Source organism: Coffea eugenioides, chromosome 3 (genome assembly GCF_003713205.1).
Source record: "Coffea eugenioides isolate CCC68of chromosome 3, Ceug_1.0, whole genome shotgun sequence".
Taxonomy (NCBI): Eukaryota; Viridiplantae; Streptophyta; class Magnoliopsida; order Gentianales; family Rubiaceae; genus Coffea; species Coffea eugenioides.
Genome location: NC_040037.1, coordinates 37,132,368 through 37,150,067, shown reverse-complemented (window position 1 = coordinate 37,150,067; position 17,700 = coordinate 37,132,368). Strand labels below are relative to the sequence as shown.

Here is a 17,700-nt window from a genome sequence, read left to right as displayed (position 1 = left end):
TTTCCTCACAACAATGACAAAGTTTGGATTTCTCGTATGCAATTTTGCCGTCTGCTTCCAACATCCTAATCTTTTCCTCTGACACAGCAATCTTATGATCTCAAATGTTTGTTTCTCAACATGAATCACCTCCTCATTGGAAAAATCATTGCACACTAACAAAAGTGGTTCAGAAACATATTTATGAAGGGTTTCGCTTTGCCTTGGACGAAAGTGAATTCCCCGATTATTTTGTTTAGCCATGTCCGACAAGTAGATAATAGCAATATCTGATTAATTCATTGCAATATTTTTTAAACCCAAATATCGCTTAAAAAAATGAAATTACTCTCATAGGCTATCAACCCTATCTTGGCTTGTAGTTTAAGTTGTGTGATGCTCAGAGTGCTGTGACAACTTGAATTATACATATCATCAATATCAGCTCTCCAACAGCGAAACTGCATACATGAAATTTTCATTTGCAGAAAATCAACAATAAAGCTAGTCTCCTAAAGCTATAGATCCAAAGAGGTTATATGGCTAGAATAATTATTTTGGGCACTTATTGGTTAGGATAAGAATAAACATGTATTAAATGTATACATATATAAATGTACGAGTGTGCGTGCTCATCTATATATATATATATATATATATATATCTATTTATTTACATATGTACTAGTAATGGAACACATGCTTTGCACGTGGACCTGATGCTTTCAGATTTTTTCCCTTTTTTTTCTCAAAATATAAAGAAAATCAATTTTTTGAAGGAATAAATGTAATTGAGATAAAAATTAATGTTATATTTAATATTTATATCATTATATACTTTTTTTGGACTTGGCCAACCCTAACCAACACAAATGCACAAGAAACAAGCATCCTTTGTTGTTTTTGTCATTCTGTTGAATTTGGATAACTTGAATGTTTTCTTTTATGTCACTTGAGTTAAAATTTTCATCTCCTTGAAAAATTATTTGTATTCATTCATGTCATTATATGAATTTTTTATTATTCTTGGTGAGCTTTGCTCTTTACTTTTTTTGGTTCATGATGGATTGTAAAATAATTATCCTTAGAGTAGTGTTCAATTTATGATACTTTCCTCCCAATGGTGACGAAGTTTCGATTCCTAGCATGCAATTTTGCCGTCTGCTTCCAACATCCTTTTCTTTTCCTCCAAAACAGCAATCCTATTTCTCAAAAGTTTGTTTGTTTTCTCTACACTAGGTTTCACTTTCCCTTAGTAGCCTATCCATTTCATTAGCAACATGAATCACCCCCTCATTAGGAAAATCGTGCCCGCACTAACAAAAGTGGGTAGGAACATACTTTTGAAGGGCTTTGTTTTGTCTTGGCCAAAAGTAAATTCCCCAGTTGTTTCATTTAGCCATATCTTGGAAGTAGATAATAGCAATAGTTAAATAATTTATTGCTATATTTATTAAATCTAAATGTCGCTTAAATAGGTAAAACTCCTCTCATAGGCTATCAATCCTACCTTGGCTTGTAGTTCAAGTTATGATGCTCAAAGTGTTGGGACAACTCGAATGAAACACATCATATAAACTTTCCAATAACCAAAGTACATACATAAAATTTTCATATATGAAATATCAATAATAAAGCTTGTCCTCTAAAGCCATAGATCCAAAGATGTTATATGACTAGAATAATTATGTTGGGCACTTATTACATAGGATAAGAATAAACGTGTATTATGTGCATACAAATATAAATATACATATGAGTGTGTGTGTATACATATCTGTATATTTATATATGTATTAGTAATGGAGCACATGCTTTGCACAAGAACATTGTGCTTTGGATTTTTTTTTTCTTTCTTCCCATCAAGATATTAAGAAATCAAAATTTTTAAAGGAATAAATGTAATTTGGACAAAAAAAAAAATAATGATATTTAATATTTCTATTTTTTTTTAACTTAGTCTACTTTGACCAACAAAATTGCACAAGCAACAAGCATCCTTTATTTTATTTTTTTTTTTGTCTTTCTATTGAATTTGGGTGACTTGAATATTCTCTTTTATGTCATTTGAGTTAAAATTTTCATCTTCTTGAACGATTGTTTTGTTTTCCTTCATATCACTACATGCATTTTTTATTTGTTTTATGAGTTTTTCTCTTTAGTTTTTGGTTAAGGATGGATTGTAAAATAATTTATAATGCTACTGCAACTGTAACATAATTTAACTTATATTGAAATTCCATTACTCCAATTTGGGTCACTTAACTTTGTGGATAGCCTAAGTAATGTCATTAGTTAAAATTCTAGCAGTACTCTTACTTAAATCCTAAATCAAATAAGAGTTTACCCACCTTTCATAAAGTCATAAGAGGATCATGTAGAATATTCATAGAAATCATAGAGGGGTCATGTGGATATCATAGATCCATCACACATACTTTTAGAGCGCATCTCATTCAATAGCCGTGATTGATATTGTATTCTGTCTATATTTCACTTTATATAAAATCACATAGGGTTCATATGGTTATTATGAAACTTTAAGGGGATCATCTAGCATTATGCAAAATTATAGGGAGGTTATATGTAATTTACCCTTTTTGTTTTCATGTTTGAAGTACTCTATAAACTTGGATATATTGTAAATAAAATTTATTCTACATGTTAGGTTCAATTCACCATTACTCAAAGGAATGTTTTTATTTTTGTAGATTTTAGCATAATTGAGTTGATAATAATTATTGATGAAATGGGATAAGTTTTGACCTTTTGTTGGTATAATTCATCACAACTCAAGGGAATGTTCATTTTTGTAATGGTTAGCATAATTTTTATCAATTATTAAGGAAATGAAACAATTTATCTATTTATTGGTGATAAGAGTAATTTGGGTATCATAAACATTAAGATCAACTTTTATTTACACTTTTAACCACCAAAACTCACCATATTTTTTTATAGGAGAATATATATATATATATATATATATATGTATGTATATATACACACCTCTTTCTACTACCTAAATTGCCAATGTAAAGAAAATCTTTTACACTAGGAGGTGTGGATGATACATATTCTTTATTCAAATTTTAGTTTTTTTTCTTTGCATATGTATTATAATCTATATCTACTAATGTTAAAAATTACCTACACTATATGAAAATATATATACCTACTAATGAAAAAAGTACCTACACTTAATATATATATTATGGGTGGCTATGTGTATAATCCATTAGAAAATAACGTGATCATACATTATCCTATTTAATTTCCTCATTGAACTTCAATATCCTTCTTTTGCAAACTATTTCCATAAACTATGTCGCAAGCTATAAATTCTAGTGCATAGACAGAACTAGGGGACTAAGAGAATAGGTGCTCAAAATGGTTAGATATCACATAATCCAATCCACTTTTTGTGAATATTTGATCTGCTAGATCATATCCAAATCATATCACATAGATATTGAAAGGTTTTGCTAATCCGATGTGAATCATATATTTTGTGATCTATAGATATTCGATCCAATTGGCATAGTATTTTTCATTGTTATTTTTCATTTTATACAATAAACTTAACACCAAAACTAGTAATCTATGCTAATTTGATCTCCTTTTACTCATTTCCAATGTCTAACTTCATTTTTCATGATACGCTCAGTATGGATTAGGTGTTTTTAGAGATTTTTTAAAAAATTTTACTGTAATGGTGTATGTGAAAATTTTTTACTCTAAATGGTTCCTTTGGATTCAATATTTATAAAGTTGTATTTTGAGATGTTCTTAGAATTTAAAAATTTTTTGAGTAGTTTTTATAAATTTGTTAAAAATTTCCAATCACCCATCACAACCACCAACCACAAGGAGCTACCCTCCCCTCTTCTCTCTGTCTCTCTCTCTCTCTCTCTCTCTCTCTCTCTCTCTCTCTTCTACCCTCCCCCTCTTGCCCTTTTTGGCCACCCCCTCTCCCTCACATAGTCCAACCTCATCCCCTCCCATACTTTCATGCCATTTTACTTATTGAAGTTTATAGAATTAAAGAAAATGACTACATGGACCACATTGAGCATCCACTTGATTTGATAGCTAAAAAGGGTGTGCACTTTGAGAGAATTTCATTATGGATCAAAAGATGAATGATCCAAATCAAATTAGCCATTTAGTTGGCTGATTTAATATCCAATCTCTAAACACCCTAACGAAGAGGGGCTACCATCCCCCAACTCTTAATAAATTAGATCTCTTATCCTTAAAAGATTGATAATACTAAAAAATATTCTTATAAATTTAAACCTTTGCCCTAAAAACAACTTGAAAAAACTCTATGTAATATAGTAAAGCATAGAAATGTTAATGCATGCCACCTCAAAATAAATTTTCTAGTCCAGATTATGTCCTAGCACGACCTTCTTTGCCAGTGTACTTTTATAAAAGTATTACTAAATTTATAAAAAATAAAATAAAATACATGTTCACAATCATGTCTAACATGCACAATTTGATACAAATCTTGTTCATAAACAAACAATCAATAAGACAATCTATTTTTATATAGAATGAAATGACTAATAATAATATTACCAAATTTACAGTAGTTAAGTGGAATAAAAAAATATTACTAACTTTATCTCATCTAGAAGATGACGTTAAAGACTTGACCAATCTGAAAATCTATGAATGGGGTTTTGTTTCAAAACAACATATATATGGCATTTTATAATTTGTTTAGGGGTTTCTCTAGGACTAAATAAATTTACCCAAAATTGACCAAAAATGGTCAAATAGGTAGTGAACAATAATGACTAGGAAAAGCATTGGACAATTTGTGTGGTTTGGGAGGAGGGTTGAGTAGTAAGAAGGGTTTAATAGAGAGAGAATAATGTCAGGGATGGAGTTGGTACAATATAGAGTTGGTACCAAAAATAGATGGTGATCATTTGATTGTAAAAGAGGGAGAGGGAGGTGAAAAACAATGAAATTAATGGTTGGAGAAGATCTAGTTGAGGACAGAAAATAAAGAGAAGAAAAAGGGAGAAAAAAAGAGGGATTTAAGAAAGAGCAAAGTTGGTGAGAAAGAAAAAGGGAATAGGGTATGTAGCCGTGAAGAAGACTAATGGAGATGGAGATGGAGGAAGAATAGGCTGGGAGAAGGGAAAAGAGTGAGAATGGGGAATAGAAAGACGAAAAGGGCTGAAGCTGTCGTGGGATAGCAATGTACAACATAGGGGTTATCGTCGATGACAATGAATCGACAAAGTTAAAGGAGGTGGAGATGGAGGTATAAAAAGGGAAAGGATGATGGAAAGGGAGTAAAGAGGTATGGAAATAGTGGTGGAGAGGGTGTTGATGTTTGTGTAATACTATGTCATTTTAAGTATTTTTGGGGCTTTTCTTTTTTTATTTCTTTGGGTGTCTTTTTGTTATTTTTGGGTGTTTTTTATAATGTTGTTGCTGCATATGTAGCTTTGGGAACAATTCATTTCGAGAACATTAAATATCCCAACAAAGCCCAATTTTTTTGAAAGAGGCATTTATAGACATGATAGAATTTGAGTATTGTATTTGGTTGCCGCTTCTTACACTATACTACAATAGAAGATAAGGGATTAATACTATCAAATAATGTGCCTCTATAATATTGAAAACATGCAACTATTTTTTTCACTCTATCATTAGATCCTTGCCATCATTAACCTTTTATTTCATTGAATTAATCTCTTTTGATTACAAAAGTTGAATTACAATACGATTATGTGACTTAATAATCCATAAACCCGTTCAAAGATAAATTACTACAATGTCATCTATTAGAGTCATTTTTGTCAATCATTTAAAGTCGCATAATATAAGCTTCACAATCAATTAATACTAGAATATAACTCAATAAATTTGGAAGGGGTAGGATGGCTTGGGTGGTTCGGGGAATCGGAGTATAAGTGAGAGATCTTGAGTTCGATCCCTCTCACTTACACTATAAAAAAGTTACAAAAAAAAACTCAATAAATTTGGATAAAAATTCTTTAATTATTCAAACAACAAAATCAAGATAGGTAAGAGGAAACTATTAATTAGTCCTATACATTTGAGTAAAAAATTTTAATTTGGTTTCTAATTTCTTAATTTCATTGAATCAATTAAAGATTTTAGGGAAATTTGTCAATTTTGTTCCCAAACCTTTTCACTAAAACCAATTTAATCTATTATGCTTTTCTTTGACCAATTTAGTCCTCCAACTATATTTTCCATTCCCTTGTAAGTCTTCTATGATGGCACCACCTATTTTATCTCTGTCGCACAGTCAGTCAAGGGTATTTTTGAAATGCTGGATTAGATCATGCAATATAAACATTCAAATGAACAAAATAATTAAAAACTAGACAAAAAAAAATACACAAAAGCGCGAAACAAAATGCAAAGCAAGCCACGTCCTTATTTCCATTCCACTATTCGTCCCCTCCTTTCAATTCGCAGACCTTCTATAGAAAATCCCAGTTGTAAAACTGCAAGATCCAATTCCAAGTTCCACCAAAAAATAATGACGGTTAATTTTAGTAGACTAGCCACTGTCTTCAAAGCTTGTTGGGGTGTCGCTACCATTTCCCCGATAGCAACTACTAGCACCATAGCTAGCCATCAATTCGCTCAAGTTGCTCTATATAGTAGTAGTACCAGTACCAAAAATTTTATATTCCAATAAAAAATCTTGGTGGTTTTTGTGTAATTATCCTAATATGGTTTAGAAGTCCAGTTTTGTGTGGCTGGCGCAGTTTTATTCTCGGTAGAGTCTTCGTCCGTTGCCGAAGAGGTTTATGTTAAAGAGCCATCACGGCCCAAGATGAAGCTTGCCCTTTTCGTAATAAAGTTAAACGTGGTGCCTTTACGACTTCTCGACGTTTAATTATTTTATCCTATTGTGATTATTATGTTTTTCCTGTTAAAGGTTAAAGGTTAAAGGCATGCATGAGGACAATGACGGATTTTTGTTAAAGGCATCCATAATAAGTTTTACAATTATTATGATTCCCTAATATCCAACCTAATGAAATAAGACACACACACAATTCAATTGTACGTGGCATATATTTAACTCCTTGGCAGCAAAACCGAATACGGAATCTGGACTGTTCACATTGTTAGGTAGATCAAAACTTAATGTACTTTCCGTAGGCATTTATCCCCTCTAAGGTTGCAGAGACGATCATGTCAATGGAGGCTGAATTAGTGCTATTGATAATTTAAAAAGGATACGAAAACTTAAGCATTCATATTATCAAGCAAATTAATTTTTTGAAGGCATTTCATTAGAGACCGTGACTTAGATTTCGTTTACAAAAAAGACCATACAACGTTTGAGTAAATATGTCTTTTTTTTTAACAATGTTTGGGAGATTTGATCAAAACTTTTAATTTCTAAAATCTCAACGTTAATCATTAAATCAAATCTCCTGAACTTTTTATGTTATTTGACTGTGAGATAAGTGGTTCTATTACATTAAATATAATGCTGGTAATATCTTTATTGACCAGGCCTTGTGCAAAATTAAAGTGGTCTTAGGTGGGCTAGACAAATTAATTGAATTTACGACATCATGTTTGAATTTATATTTCATTTTCAGTTTAGAAATAATATACCATTATTGGCTTTGAAACAAATGCAAATTTCAGACTAGTCAGATGGCCTATATGTCTGAGTAGGAATTGCCCGCTAGTATCACACATGATACGAGAGTAACTGGCAAGACAACCAATGTCCCAAAAGAAAAAATGAATTACTAACGACATTGTGGGTTCATTCTTTTTCATTGTTGTACTGGAATGGACCTAGAAAACGATTAAGTGGTGGCAGCACGTTGTAACGTAGATATTATTATAGCAGATTTTTTAACATAAATTTCAATAGGAGAAAATTTGTTGTACTTTTATCTGTTATTATGTTAGTGTCTATATCTATTATTTTAGTGCTTATATTTATTTTTGCAGTGTCTATATTGTACCCTGTTACTCCGTCCATCCCATTGAATTACATTTTGGAATATTTCAAAATATTTGTCCTATTGAGAAAGTTAAAGTATTTTTTAGTCATCATTCTCTCTAATCATATGCATGTTAATATTCAAATTCAAATTTTGAATTTGTACAGATAAAATTGAAAAAAATATAAATATTACAATTAAATTATTATTTTTGAAAAATTGAATTCCCGAAACAAGATAAAATAATTGAGACAGAAGGAGTATTACTAATATTGACGGTAGAGGCTTCTAATCCTTTTTTTTTTTTTTACGACAGTTTGAAGACAATTTAATAACAACTGCATGGTTAAAACAGAATGTGACGGCCAACCAAATAAGGCTCAACTGCAGAATTTCGAACTGGGCTTTTCATCCACGCTGAACACATTTCCTAATTGAAGGCAGGCCTATTCTATCTAAGCGAAACGCCCCACGAGCTTTCATAGGGAGGTCCACAAGCTGATGATATGTTGTATTGAAACCTTGATCACATCCCATGTTTGCTAAAGAATCGGCTACTTGATTACTTTACCGAAAGCAATGAAAAATTGCAACAAAATTAGACGAAAACTTTAGAAGGTATTTAACCTCTGTATAAATACTCCATGGACAGCTAGATCCCTGTTTTAGGATGTGAACAAGAACCAACGAATCCATTTCAATGTGCAAGTTAACATAACCACGAGAGAGACACAACTTAACTCCAAAGAGAAGAGCGAGCGCCTCAGCTTGAATGCTGGTTACATTCCCAAAAAAAGAGGAGAAAGCGAGCAGGAAATTTCCTCCATCATCACGCAAAATCCCACCACCACCACCTGCCCTCCCTGGGTTACCCCTTGAACAGCCATCAGTATTAAGTTTAAATACACCCAAGAGTGGCCGACACCACCTTACAATCATAAATGAGACTTTCTTATGAATATAAGAGAGCGAAGAATAAAACTCCATCCATGTTGAGGAAGCAAATGGGTACCCAGGGAATTGTAACCTAAAAAGGTCCTTCACATTGTCAAAAACAAACTCAGAGATAGTGACGTGAGAAAGAAGTTTCCCTTCAAAACGTGCTGAGTTTCTGGACTTCCAAATATTCCAACAAATCAGAGAAGGTATAATAAAATGAACAAATGAAATGAAACCATTTCTTGGTGCGCTATACCACCAACCTGCAATATATGCCCGAACAGAGCCACCTAAATTAAGCACACCTGAAGCAGAGCCAAAGAAATTCCAAACTAAAACTGCTACCTGTCCACTGCAAAAGACATGGTCCAAAGTCTCACCATTAGCCTAGACATAACAGAAACACTTTGATGGGCCCGAAATACCAAGTTTGCATAACGTGGAGTCTATGGGTAATCGATTTCGCAACAAGCGAAGAAGAAAAACAGACACTTTGGAAGGAATTTGTGGGTGCCAAACTTTTGAGAACATAAATGACCTTTGCTTATGTGATTGCACCAGGTTAAAAGCTGAGCTCAGCGTGAAAACTCCAGATTGAGAAGGAGCCCATATCATTAAATCTTCCACACCATTCTCAATTTGAGGGAGAGAGAACATTCGGATGTCGTTGATAATAAACAGAGGTACTCACAAACCCAGCAACTGAAAATTCCACCTGCCATCAACTAAAAAATCAGACACCTTGTGATCCGAAACACTCCCTAACCGCATAGCCAAAGGCCCAGAACCTAACCAATTATCAAACCAGAAATTAGAGTCCCCGGAGTGGATAATGAAAGTTATATGTTGTTCAGCAATGTCCCGAACATGTAACATCCTACGCCACGTATGAGAGGCCCCTTCCGAACGAACAACCATACCTGGGTGCGCATTTGAACAATAGTTGGCCATCATAAAATTAGCCCGAAGAGACGCATTTTGTCGAAACCTCCACCATAGCTTAATAGAAAAGGCATTAAAAACATCATCCAGTGATCTAATACCAAGCCCACCCTCCTCTTTTGGAGCACAAAGATCTTTCCAACGAATCCAATGGTATTTTAAACCACCCTCATCTAAACCCCAAAAGAAATTTGCAAACAAATGCTCGAGAGTAGCAAATACAGATTTTGGAGGTGACACAGTAGCTAGCAAATGCAATGGAAGCGAGGACAGTACATGTTTAATAAGTACAACCTTACCTCCTAGTAACAACAAACGATTTTTCCAAGAAACAATCGTAGCAGCCACCGTCGTGATCAAATTCTGGAAATAAGCCTTTTTACGTCTCCCCACCATTAGAGGACAGCCAAGATAGTTAGAAGGAAATTCCTTGGGAAAAAAGCCCGTTATGCTCTGAATTAATACCTTTCTTGTCCGGGATAGTCGTGGGTGAACCATGAAACAACTCTTTGAGGCATTTATTCTCTGGCCCGAAACATGTTCATACTTTTTCAGCGTTTCCATTAACAACTTCAGGGATACTGCTGAGACACTAGAAAAAATAAGAATATCATCTGCATACCCCAGGTGACTAACTAGAGGACACCCTCGAGGAACCTTGAAACCATTAAAGCGTGGATGCAGCAGAAGTTGATTCAAAAGCCGTGAAAGCACCTCTGCACCTATAATAAACAAAGAAGGAGACAAAGGATCCCCTTGACGAAGCCCCCGAGAAGATGGAAAAAAACCACATGGCATCCCATTAATCAAAACAGAAAACCATGGATTAGAAATAAGACGCCAAACCATATCAATACATCTTTCACCAAACCCAAAAGCACGTAACACATTGATCAAAAAAATCCAAGAAACCCTATCATAAGCTTTGGTCATATTCAATTTGAGAGCAACATTGCTTCCCCTATTCTTCTTACCAATACCCATAATATATATATATATATATATATATATATATATTAGTCATACACAAACTATGCAACTAGATGTTAAACGAATAAGATCAAAATGATGGCCTTACTGCTTATTTCCTTATTTTCACTTTCCTTATTTTTAACCTAGTAAATCTCAGGGTGCTAAAATTTCATGGTTCTAATCTAAAATTCATGGTCCTAATATTGTACAATGTAATGTGACAATTTTCACTTGCATACAAAACTCTAATAGCCTAAAACCTCTTGGGCTGTTGGTCATTACCAAAACTTTAAAGTCATTAACAATTCTTGACCTTCTACCTTGTCACTTAATTGTGGCTATCACTTTTAAGTGACTATCTCCGACGGGTTCTCCGTCGATTGGATAGAATAGGTTATACTACCACTATATTTGCGACAAAAAAAAAATACAAAACTCTAGTACAACATGTCCCATATATACAAGTTCAGGGGTAGAAAATGTAATTAAACCTAATTGTTGTTGTGTCTTGTGACTATCCATCTTCAAACCAACCCACATCCTTAACCCGACCCCGAAAAATAAAAAACCCTAATCATATCCGCTAATTCCTTATACCCTAATTCTACTGCTTAGCAGTAGTATTAACTGCTAAAGAAAAATAATATCATCTTCCAGAAACTTCCACCTTCTCCTCCCTGCCGCCTTCCTGTTCTTCACAACCCAGCTGGTAAGAACTTTTTCTCCTTTCCCTTTTTTTTTTTAATTTTCCTTTTTAGCTTAAGCTGTTTGGATACTGATTGAAATTTCTCGTCAATGGCTTGGAGATGTTGTTTTTTCTAATTTTTTTTGGTTGTTATTGACTCTTATTTGCATAATTTGTTAGGTTACTGCAATATTGGAAGAATTAATGCTTGATTTCGATAACATTTTCTTCTTTTTTATTTGTTTTTCTACCTCATTTGTTTTTTGCTGTTTGTATGTGTAGTTTGAAATTTCTCATCCACCACCTAGCTTGTACATGTTTTTTTTTTTTGCTTTTTTTTTTGTATTTGAGTTAATTGAATTGAATTTGGAAAAAAGAATTAGTTTTTGATTTTTTTGATATTAATAATGTCAGTGTATGATCCAAGGAGGAGAAGAGAGCAATAGCTCAGTTTCAAGACGAATTGTTGCTTTCAAGCCTCGCCAGGTTCTCCTTGCAGAGCAGAAGGAGAAGGGAAAGCTCGAGCGCACAGGACGGACAATGACGAAAACGCTAGTTAAGGAGGAGCAGCAGCAGCCTGAAACTAAGATTGCTCTTCTTCACTCTGTCATTCAGTATATTCATGACAAGGGTTTTTCCAAGACGTTTAAGCGCTTCTTGAAAGAAGCTCAAGTTGAGGTAATTTGATACTTCACTATGAAGTTTTTGAAAAGTACACTACACTTTATGCAATTGAAATCCATAGACATGCCCAAATTTAGATAGGGAAAGATAAATTTATCGTTCTGGTAGAGAAAGATATAGATGTGGTGAAGCAGAACGTACAATGTTGTTGTTTAAGACTGTATACTTTGATTTAGTAGACTGTATATTGGTTATTGGCATTGCACTACCATTTGATCTTTAAACAAAAATTCTATTTTCAAATTTGATGGCTCTGTTTGGATGGTTGCTTTTTGGGTGTTTCTAGAAAAATGTTAACTGTAGTAATTTTATATAAATGATGTTTTTTAAGGCTCTAAACCTTTACTTATTGGATGTTTGTTTTAATTGTATTATAAACTGACTGCCTGAACATCGGGCCGTGAAAAAGTTTAGTGCTTTATCGGCAGAGTAGTGATGCATGCATTTTTGCTTATGTCCTAATGTAAGATGGAATGCTGCCTTCTGAATTCAGATTCAGTAACTTTTGTATTAATGTTTTAAATGGCCAGACTGTAACAGTTGATCATGATTTTACTGCAGGATGATTCTTGGAAGGCAGATTCATTTGACTTGGAGGAGATGTACTGCAAATATTTAGATAACTGGTAGGCTAGAAATTTGACAATGAAAATTTTGTACTTTTGAATTTTGATTTTTTGCTGTGTTTTAGCAGAGTTTTATTGTTATTCTAGAAATGCAATTTGAAATTCTTTGGCAGAGTTTTCTTGACTTATTCTGCCCACCTAATTTATTAAAGAAAACAAAAAAATGAATAAAAAGTAAGCTCGTTAGATCAGGAATGTAGTCAGAAAATTCTGCCATTAGAGTTGGTAGCAAGAATTTTTCCATGTCAGAGAACTTTGATATGCTAGTTATCAATAGCAAAGGTAAACAGAAGCATATTACTATGTTTGATAATAAGGGTATTAGACTATAAGCAGTGGGAGCAACCCCTTTTAGACCCTTTGATTAGACTGCTTACGTAACACAGTGGCCTCCCCACTGGCAATTTTCATGCATCATATGATAGATGAGGAAGATTTTTTAGACATCAAAAGTTCAAAAGTCACGGTCAACTTGCATGTGGCGCTTCTATTATCCACTTAGTGATCTGAACTTAGTTATCTCTCGGCAGTCTTTTTTTTCCCTTCATTTTTTTTAATATCACAGGCATAAACTACTTGTAAATAGGGGAGATATTGGATTGGTCATTTGCTTTGTAATTTGATGGTGTTAGGACCTCAGTATATTTGACAATAGTAGATTTAAATCTTTCATCGCAGAAACCATAGTTGCTTTAGGAGTAAAAATGTTCATCTCAAAATGATCTATCTTGATGTTTAAAGCAGTTGCTTATGTGATAAAATGTGGATCTGTGTCCAAGTAACCTGGTGGTTGTGGTGTCTCAAAATGAGGAATCAACATCAAAATGCCGAAGTATAACAAGAATAAAACGGCTGTTAAAATATGTGATATTCAGTCCTAAGCCTGTTTATTATCTGAAGATTTTTTAGTTAGTGCTTGCTTACCTTCCCAAGGCTTGAATGAGATTGCATGTAATGGATTGATGATGAGTTTGCTAATGAGGAGTCTCTATGTTATGAAAAGCTTCCCATCCAAAAGATCATGCTTGCTAAATATGCTAATACCTTACCATGGGAATGCTTTTTCCATTTTGGCGAATGTGACCAACACCTATTGACAGGAAAAATGATTTTCACAGATGTATGACGTAGACATTTTTTGGTTTCCATCTTTCAAAAATGTATATTTTTATAATAGGTTTCCATGCATGAAGATTTAATATTGTCCGATTCACATTTTGCACATAGCTTCAGCTTCTGTTTCTCATGCTAGTTGAGCTTCTCTGACGTGCAGTAGAAGTGCTGATACAGATTTCAAAGGCCAGAAGGAGCAAGGTATTTGACAAAACAGAACTTAATGATACTATTGTTCCTGCCTTCCTCCCTTATGTCAAATCTGATTTCCTGTTTCAAGTACTATTTAGCTTAGCGGGTCAATGTATTGGTTTGTGCTTATCCTAGGACATTTGTGCAGAACAAGGTGCTGATGGGACGATGGACAAAGATGCTCCTGTAGAAACTGCTAGTAAGAAGAAGCAGAAAAAGAGTACTGAAGAAAACGATGATGCCAAATCTGTTATTTCTGAGGTGAAGGCAGATGAGTCCATGAAGGAGCCGATAGACAAGAAGAAGAAGAAGAAAAATAAGTTAACATCTGAATCACTTGATGATAATGGAAAACAAGAAGACTCATTGCCTAAGGCCATTGAAGGAAAACCAGAAAGTTTAGAAATTATCAGCTCCAATGGCAATAAAGACTCTTCAGAGACAACTAAACCTAAGGATAAGCTGAAGAAGCAGAAGCTAAGGATGGTTTCTCCTGTTGATGATGGCAAGGGAGCAGAAAGTGCAGTTATCAGGGACACAGACATGGACACTGTAGACGTCCCATTGGATGATAGTAAACTGAAACTGAAAGAAAAGAAGAGAAAGAAAAAGGATGTATCTGATACTGGTGTGGAAAACAAAGGAAATTCACAGGAGACATCAGATAATGTTGCCAACAAGGAGTCAAAGAAGAGAAAAAGATCTGCTTCTGATGAAAAGAAGGATAAGCCTGTTGAAGGAGCAGCAATTGAAGAATCCAAAAGGAGAAAAACTGAAGGCATAGACGAAGCTGAGGTTGTTGTGAAGCAAGGTGAAGTCAATTTGGTTCTTGGAGGTGATGGTCATGTTGCTGGAGAAACGGAAAAGGAGAATGGCGATGTTAGTGAGCCGCAGAAACAGTTCAATGTAAACACACAGGGGGTTCTCAAGAAAAATAGTGTTGAGAGATCTGCTGCGCAGAAATGTGCTAGGAAACAGCGCAATGGATCTGCTGAGGTATGCATGCTGTTTATTATTTACCCGATCTTTTGGCCATGTAAATACACCAATGGCAGCACTTAATAGGCAGCTTTTACCCTGGGCTCTGTGTGTGTGTGTGTGTGTGTGGGTATAATTGTGTGGACGTTTGTGCGTGCCTCTTCTATGTACATTGTCTTCTAGAAAACGTACTGCTCAATGCAGTCGTTTTACCTTTTTCCAGTATCCTGTCTGCATGTTTCACTAATTGGGCTAATCATTCAAGACAACCTAAACCTGTCACCATTACTGCAGCCTAAAACAGCGAATGCTTTTCAAAGGGTGAAAGTTGATGCAGTGGAGTTTGCTGATGAGAGGCTTCAGGATAATTCTTATTGGGCAAAGGTTTGAGGATTTTTATATTCTACAGCTTCCATTTTCCAATCCTGGAAGCAGTAAAAAACAATAGTGTGCTTTTACACTTTTCTTGCCCTCAAGATTTTTTTGTTTCTTCTTTTTTGGGTAGAGTGGTGCAGAAATTGGTTATGGTGCAAAAGCACAAGAAGTCCTGGGCCAGGTGAAAGGGAGGTCTGTATTCTAATTTCTTATCATCAAATTGTGCTTCATGGTCAAACGATTTTTTGCTTCCTCTTTCGTAAATCAGGGAAAAGACTCTTTCTGGTGAATGAATAGATATGAGGTGGAACTCTGCTGATAAATACAGTAAGAAATTTAGAATAACAATAAGTCTCCACATAATTAAATTCACAAAAATTGGTCTAACAACTTAATGAATTGAAGGTGAATGGATAACCTGCCTAAGTTGTATTGTTAAAGATGAAAATGGGTCATAACTTTTAGTTTTAGGGTTATAATGCAGCATTGCAGAACATATACAATGCAAGAGAAAGACCTATAAGTGGGCATCAAGTGGAACCATGCAAGTGTTAAGAGAGCTTCTTTCTTAAAAGTTCGCCCATTTGCTAATATAATTGGGATCTTGGGCTTTCCGTCATATTGTTGGAATTTAAAGTTTGGAGAATGTTTGAACACCATTCTGCCTTTTGGACCAGTTTTTGGTTCTAAAAGTCATTTTTCGCATCTTAGCAATTCTTATGATAGTTAGTACATTGAGCAAATTGTTGAAAGAGGAGCCTGTGGCAGAGATATAAAGGCCTCAACTGAGTATTTTTCTTCGCAGTTGCTTAGTCATGATTTAATATTATATGCTTCCCTACAATAGGAGTAAAACCTGTCTTTCTTGAGTTAACATGGTTGGGCCCTTTGCACATGCAGTTTGGAAGTAGCTGCCTTTTACGTATACATCATTGTTTGTATTTTGGTGGCAGCTTAACCGGAACAAACTGTCTCTCTCTCTCTCTCTCTCTTTCTCTCAGGGGCTTCCGGCATGAAAAGACCAAGAAGAAGCGTGGTAGCTATAGAGGAGGGCAGATTGACTTGCAATCACACTCAGTAAAGTTTAATTACTCCGATGACGAGTAATGATCGCCATTGAATCTGAGTGGCCTGCAATTTTGGGGTGCTTTCTAGCTTGCAAAATTTTGTCTCTCCAACATGTTATTCTTCATTGGTCGCTATAGTTATTGGATTTGGTGATCCAAATGGGTGTAATATTTTTGAGTTGATTAGCAATATATGCCAATTGACACAAAACTGTTAAGATATCATGCAGTTGACTGTCATTTTTTTTTTTTTTGAATCTGTTGTTTATGGTTATTGCCATTTATTGTGTACACCCCTAATTAACTGTTAGGTGTCTTGGTTGTTCTTTACACTTTGCAAGTAATTGAAGACCCCAAGAATCTCTAGGCTACCTGGAAGCCTCCAGAAATACTTGCTAGCCTGACTGCTCAAGTCCTTGCTAAACCCATAGATGGGACTGCATTGTGTTATGGGCGGTTGTAGATCGGGTAGGAGGTGCTCTGCTCGATCTCAGCCATCCATTTCAATACTGCGGTTGAAGGTGCCCCTAATCACCTGTGGATTGGATTAATCTCTCATTTTGCAAGTGGTACCCCTCAGCCCACTGCGACCCTTTTGTCTTGTGTTGCCACCCCTTTTCTAAGAAATACCACTCCGCCACTGTAGCTACTTACCGCTACTGGGTGGATGACTGTTATGATATGAGCTGAGCTACTTGCAGCATCCGGGTGGGTAACTGTTACCACCTGAGCTCACACAGTGTATAAAGATGCATCACCATAGAGTCCCTTTCTTTTTTCCCTTACTTCATTACTTTCTGATCAATTGAGGAAGACAAATTATTAACCTGCTAGGAGTGTCTGGTTTTGTTTTTCTGGTATATCACTACTTGTGAAAATATGATGCAAGAATATGGCTCGTATATTATTATGTCCGAAAGATTGAAACCTTGACAAACCCTAACACTCCCAGATTGTGCATGGGAGATAGGGATGGTTGCGGGGGGAGGAAGACGAGGGGAGGAAGTGGTGGGTGAGAGTGGGGTGAGGGGGAGGGGAGGGGAGAGGAGAGGCGAGGCAGGGAGGAGAAGGAGGGAGAGGGGAGAAAGCAAAGAAAAAAAATTTAAAAAAAAAGGTGACTGGCGGCTGGCACCAATATTGGCCGGTGGTGGAGTGGTGGGTTGAGATGGG

General features: G+C 35.1%; 1 protein-coding gene across 1 annotated transcript; it reads left to right on the top strand.

Moving 5' to 3' along the window:
• Positions 1-11,452: 11,452 nt before the first annotated feature.
• On the top strand, positions 11,453-16,810 carry LOC113764506 (nucleolar and coiled-body phosphoprotein 1-like). The gene is made up of 8 exons (XM_027308424.1): positions 11,453-11,519; positions 11,923-12,173; positions 12,741-12,805; positions 14,079-14,119; positions 14,259-15,106; positions 15,383-15,472; positions 15,594-15,655; positions 16,465-16,810. The coding sequence occupies exons 2-8, from the start codon at positions 12,036-12,038 to the stop codon at positions 16,568-16,570; spliced, it is 1,350 nt and encodes a 449-aa protein (XP_027164225.1). The 5' UTR covers positions 11,453-11,519; positions 11,923-12,035; the 3' UTR covers positions 16,571-16,810.
• The last annotated feature ends 890 nt before the right edge of the window (positions 16,811-17,700 follow it).

What these genes read in the sequence shown, in the direction of transcription:
- LOC113764506 (XM_027308424.1), top strand. Translation starts at nt 12,036, where the DNA reads ATGACGAAAACGCTAGTTAAGGAGGAGCAGCAGCAGCCTGAAACTAAG. An exon ending in TGCAAATATTTAGATAACTG is followed by an intron (nt 12,806 to 14,078) that starts GTAGGCTAGAAA and finishes TCTGACGTGCAG; the next exon opens with TAGAAGTGCTGATACAGATT. An exon ending in AGCGCAATGGATCTGCTGAG is followed by an intron (nt 15,107 to 15,382) that starts GTATGCATGCTG and finishes CCATTACTGCAG; the next exon opens with CCTAAAACAGCGAATGCTTT.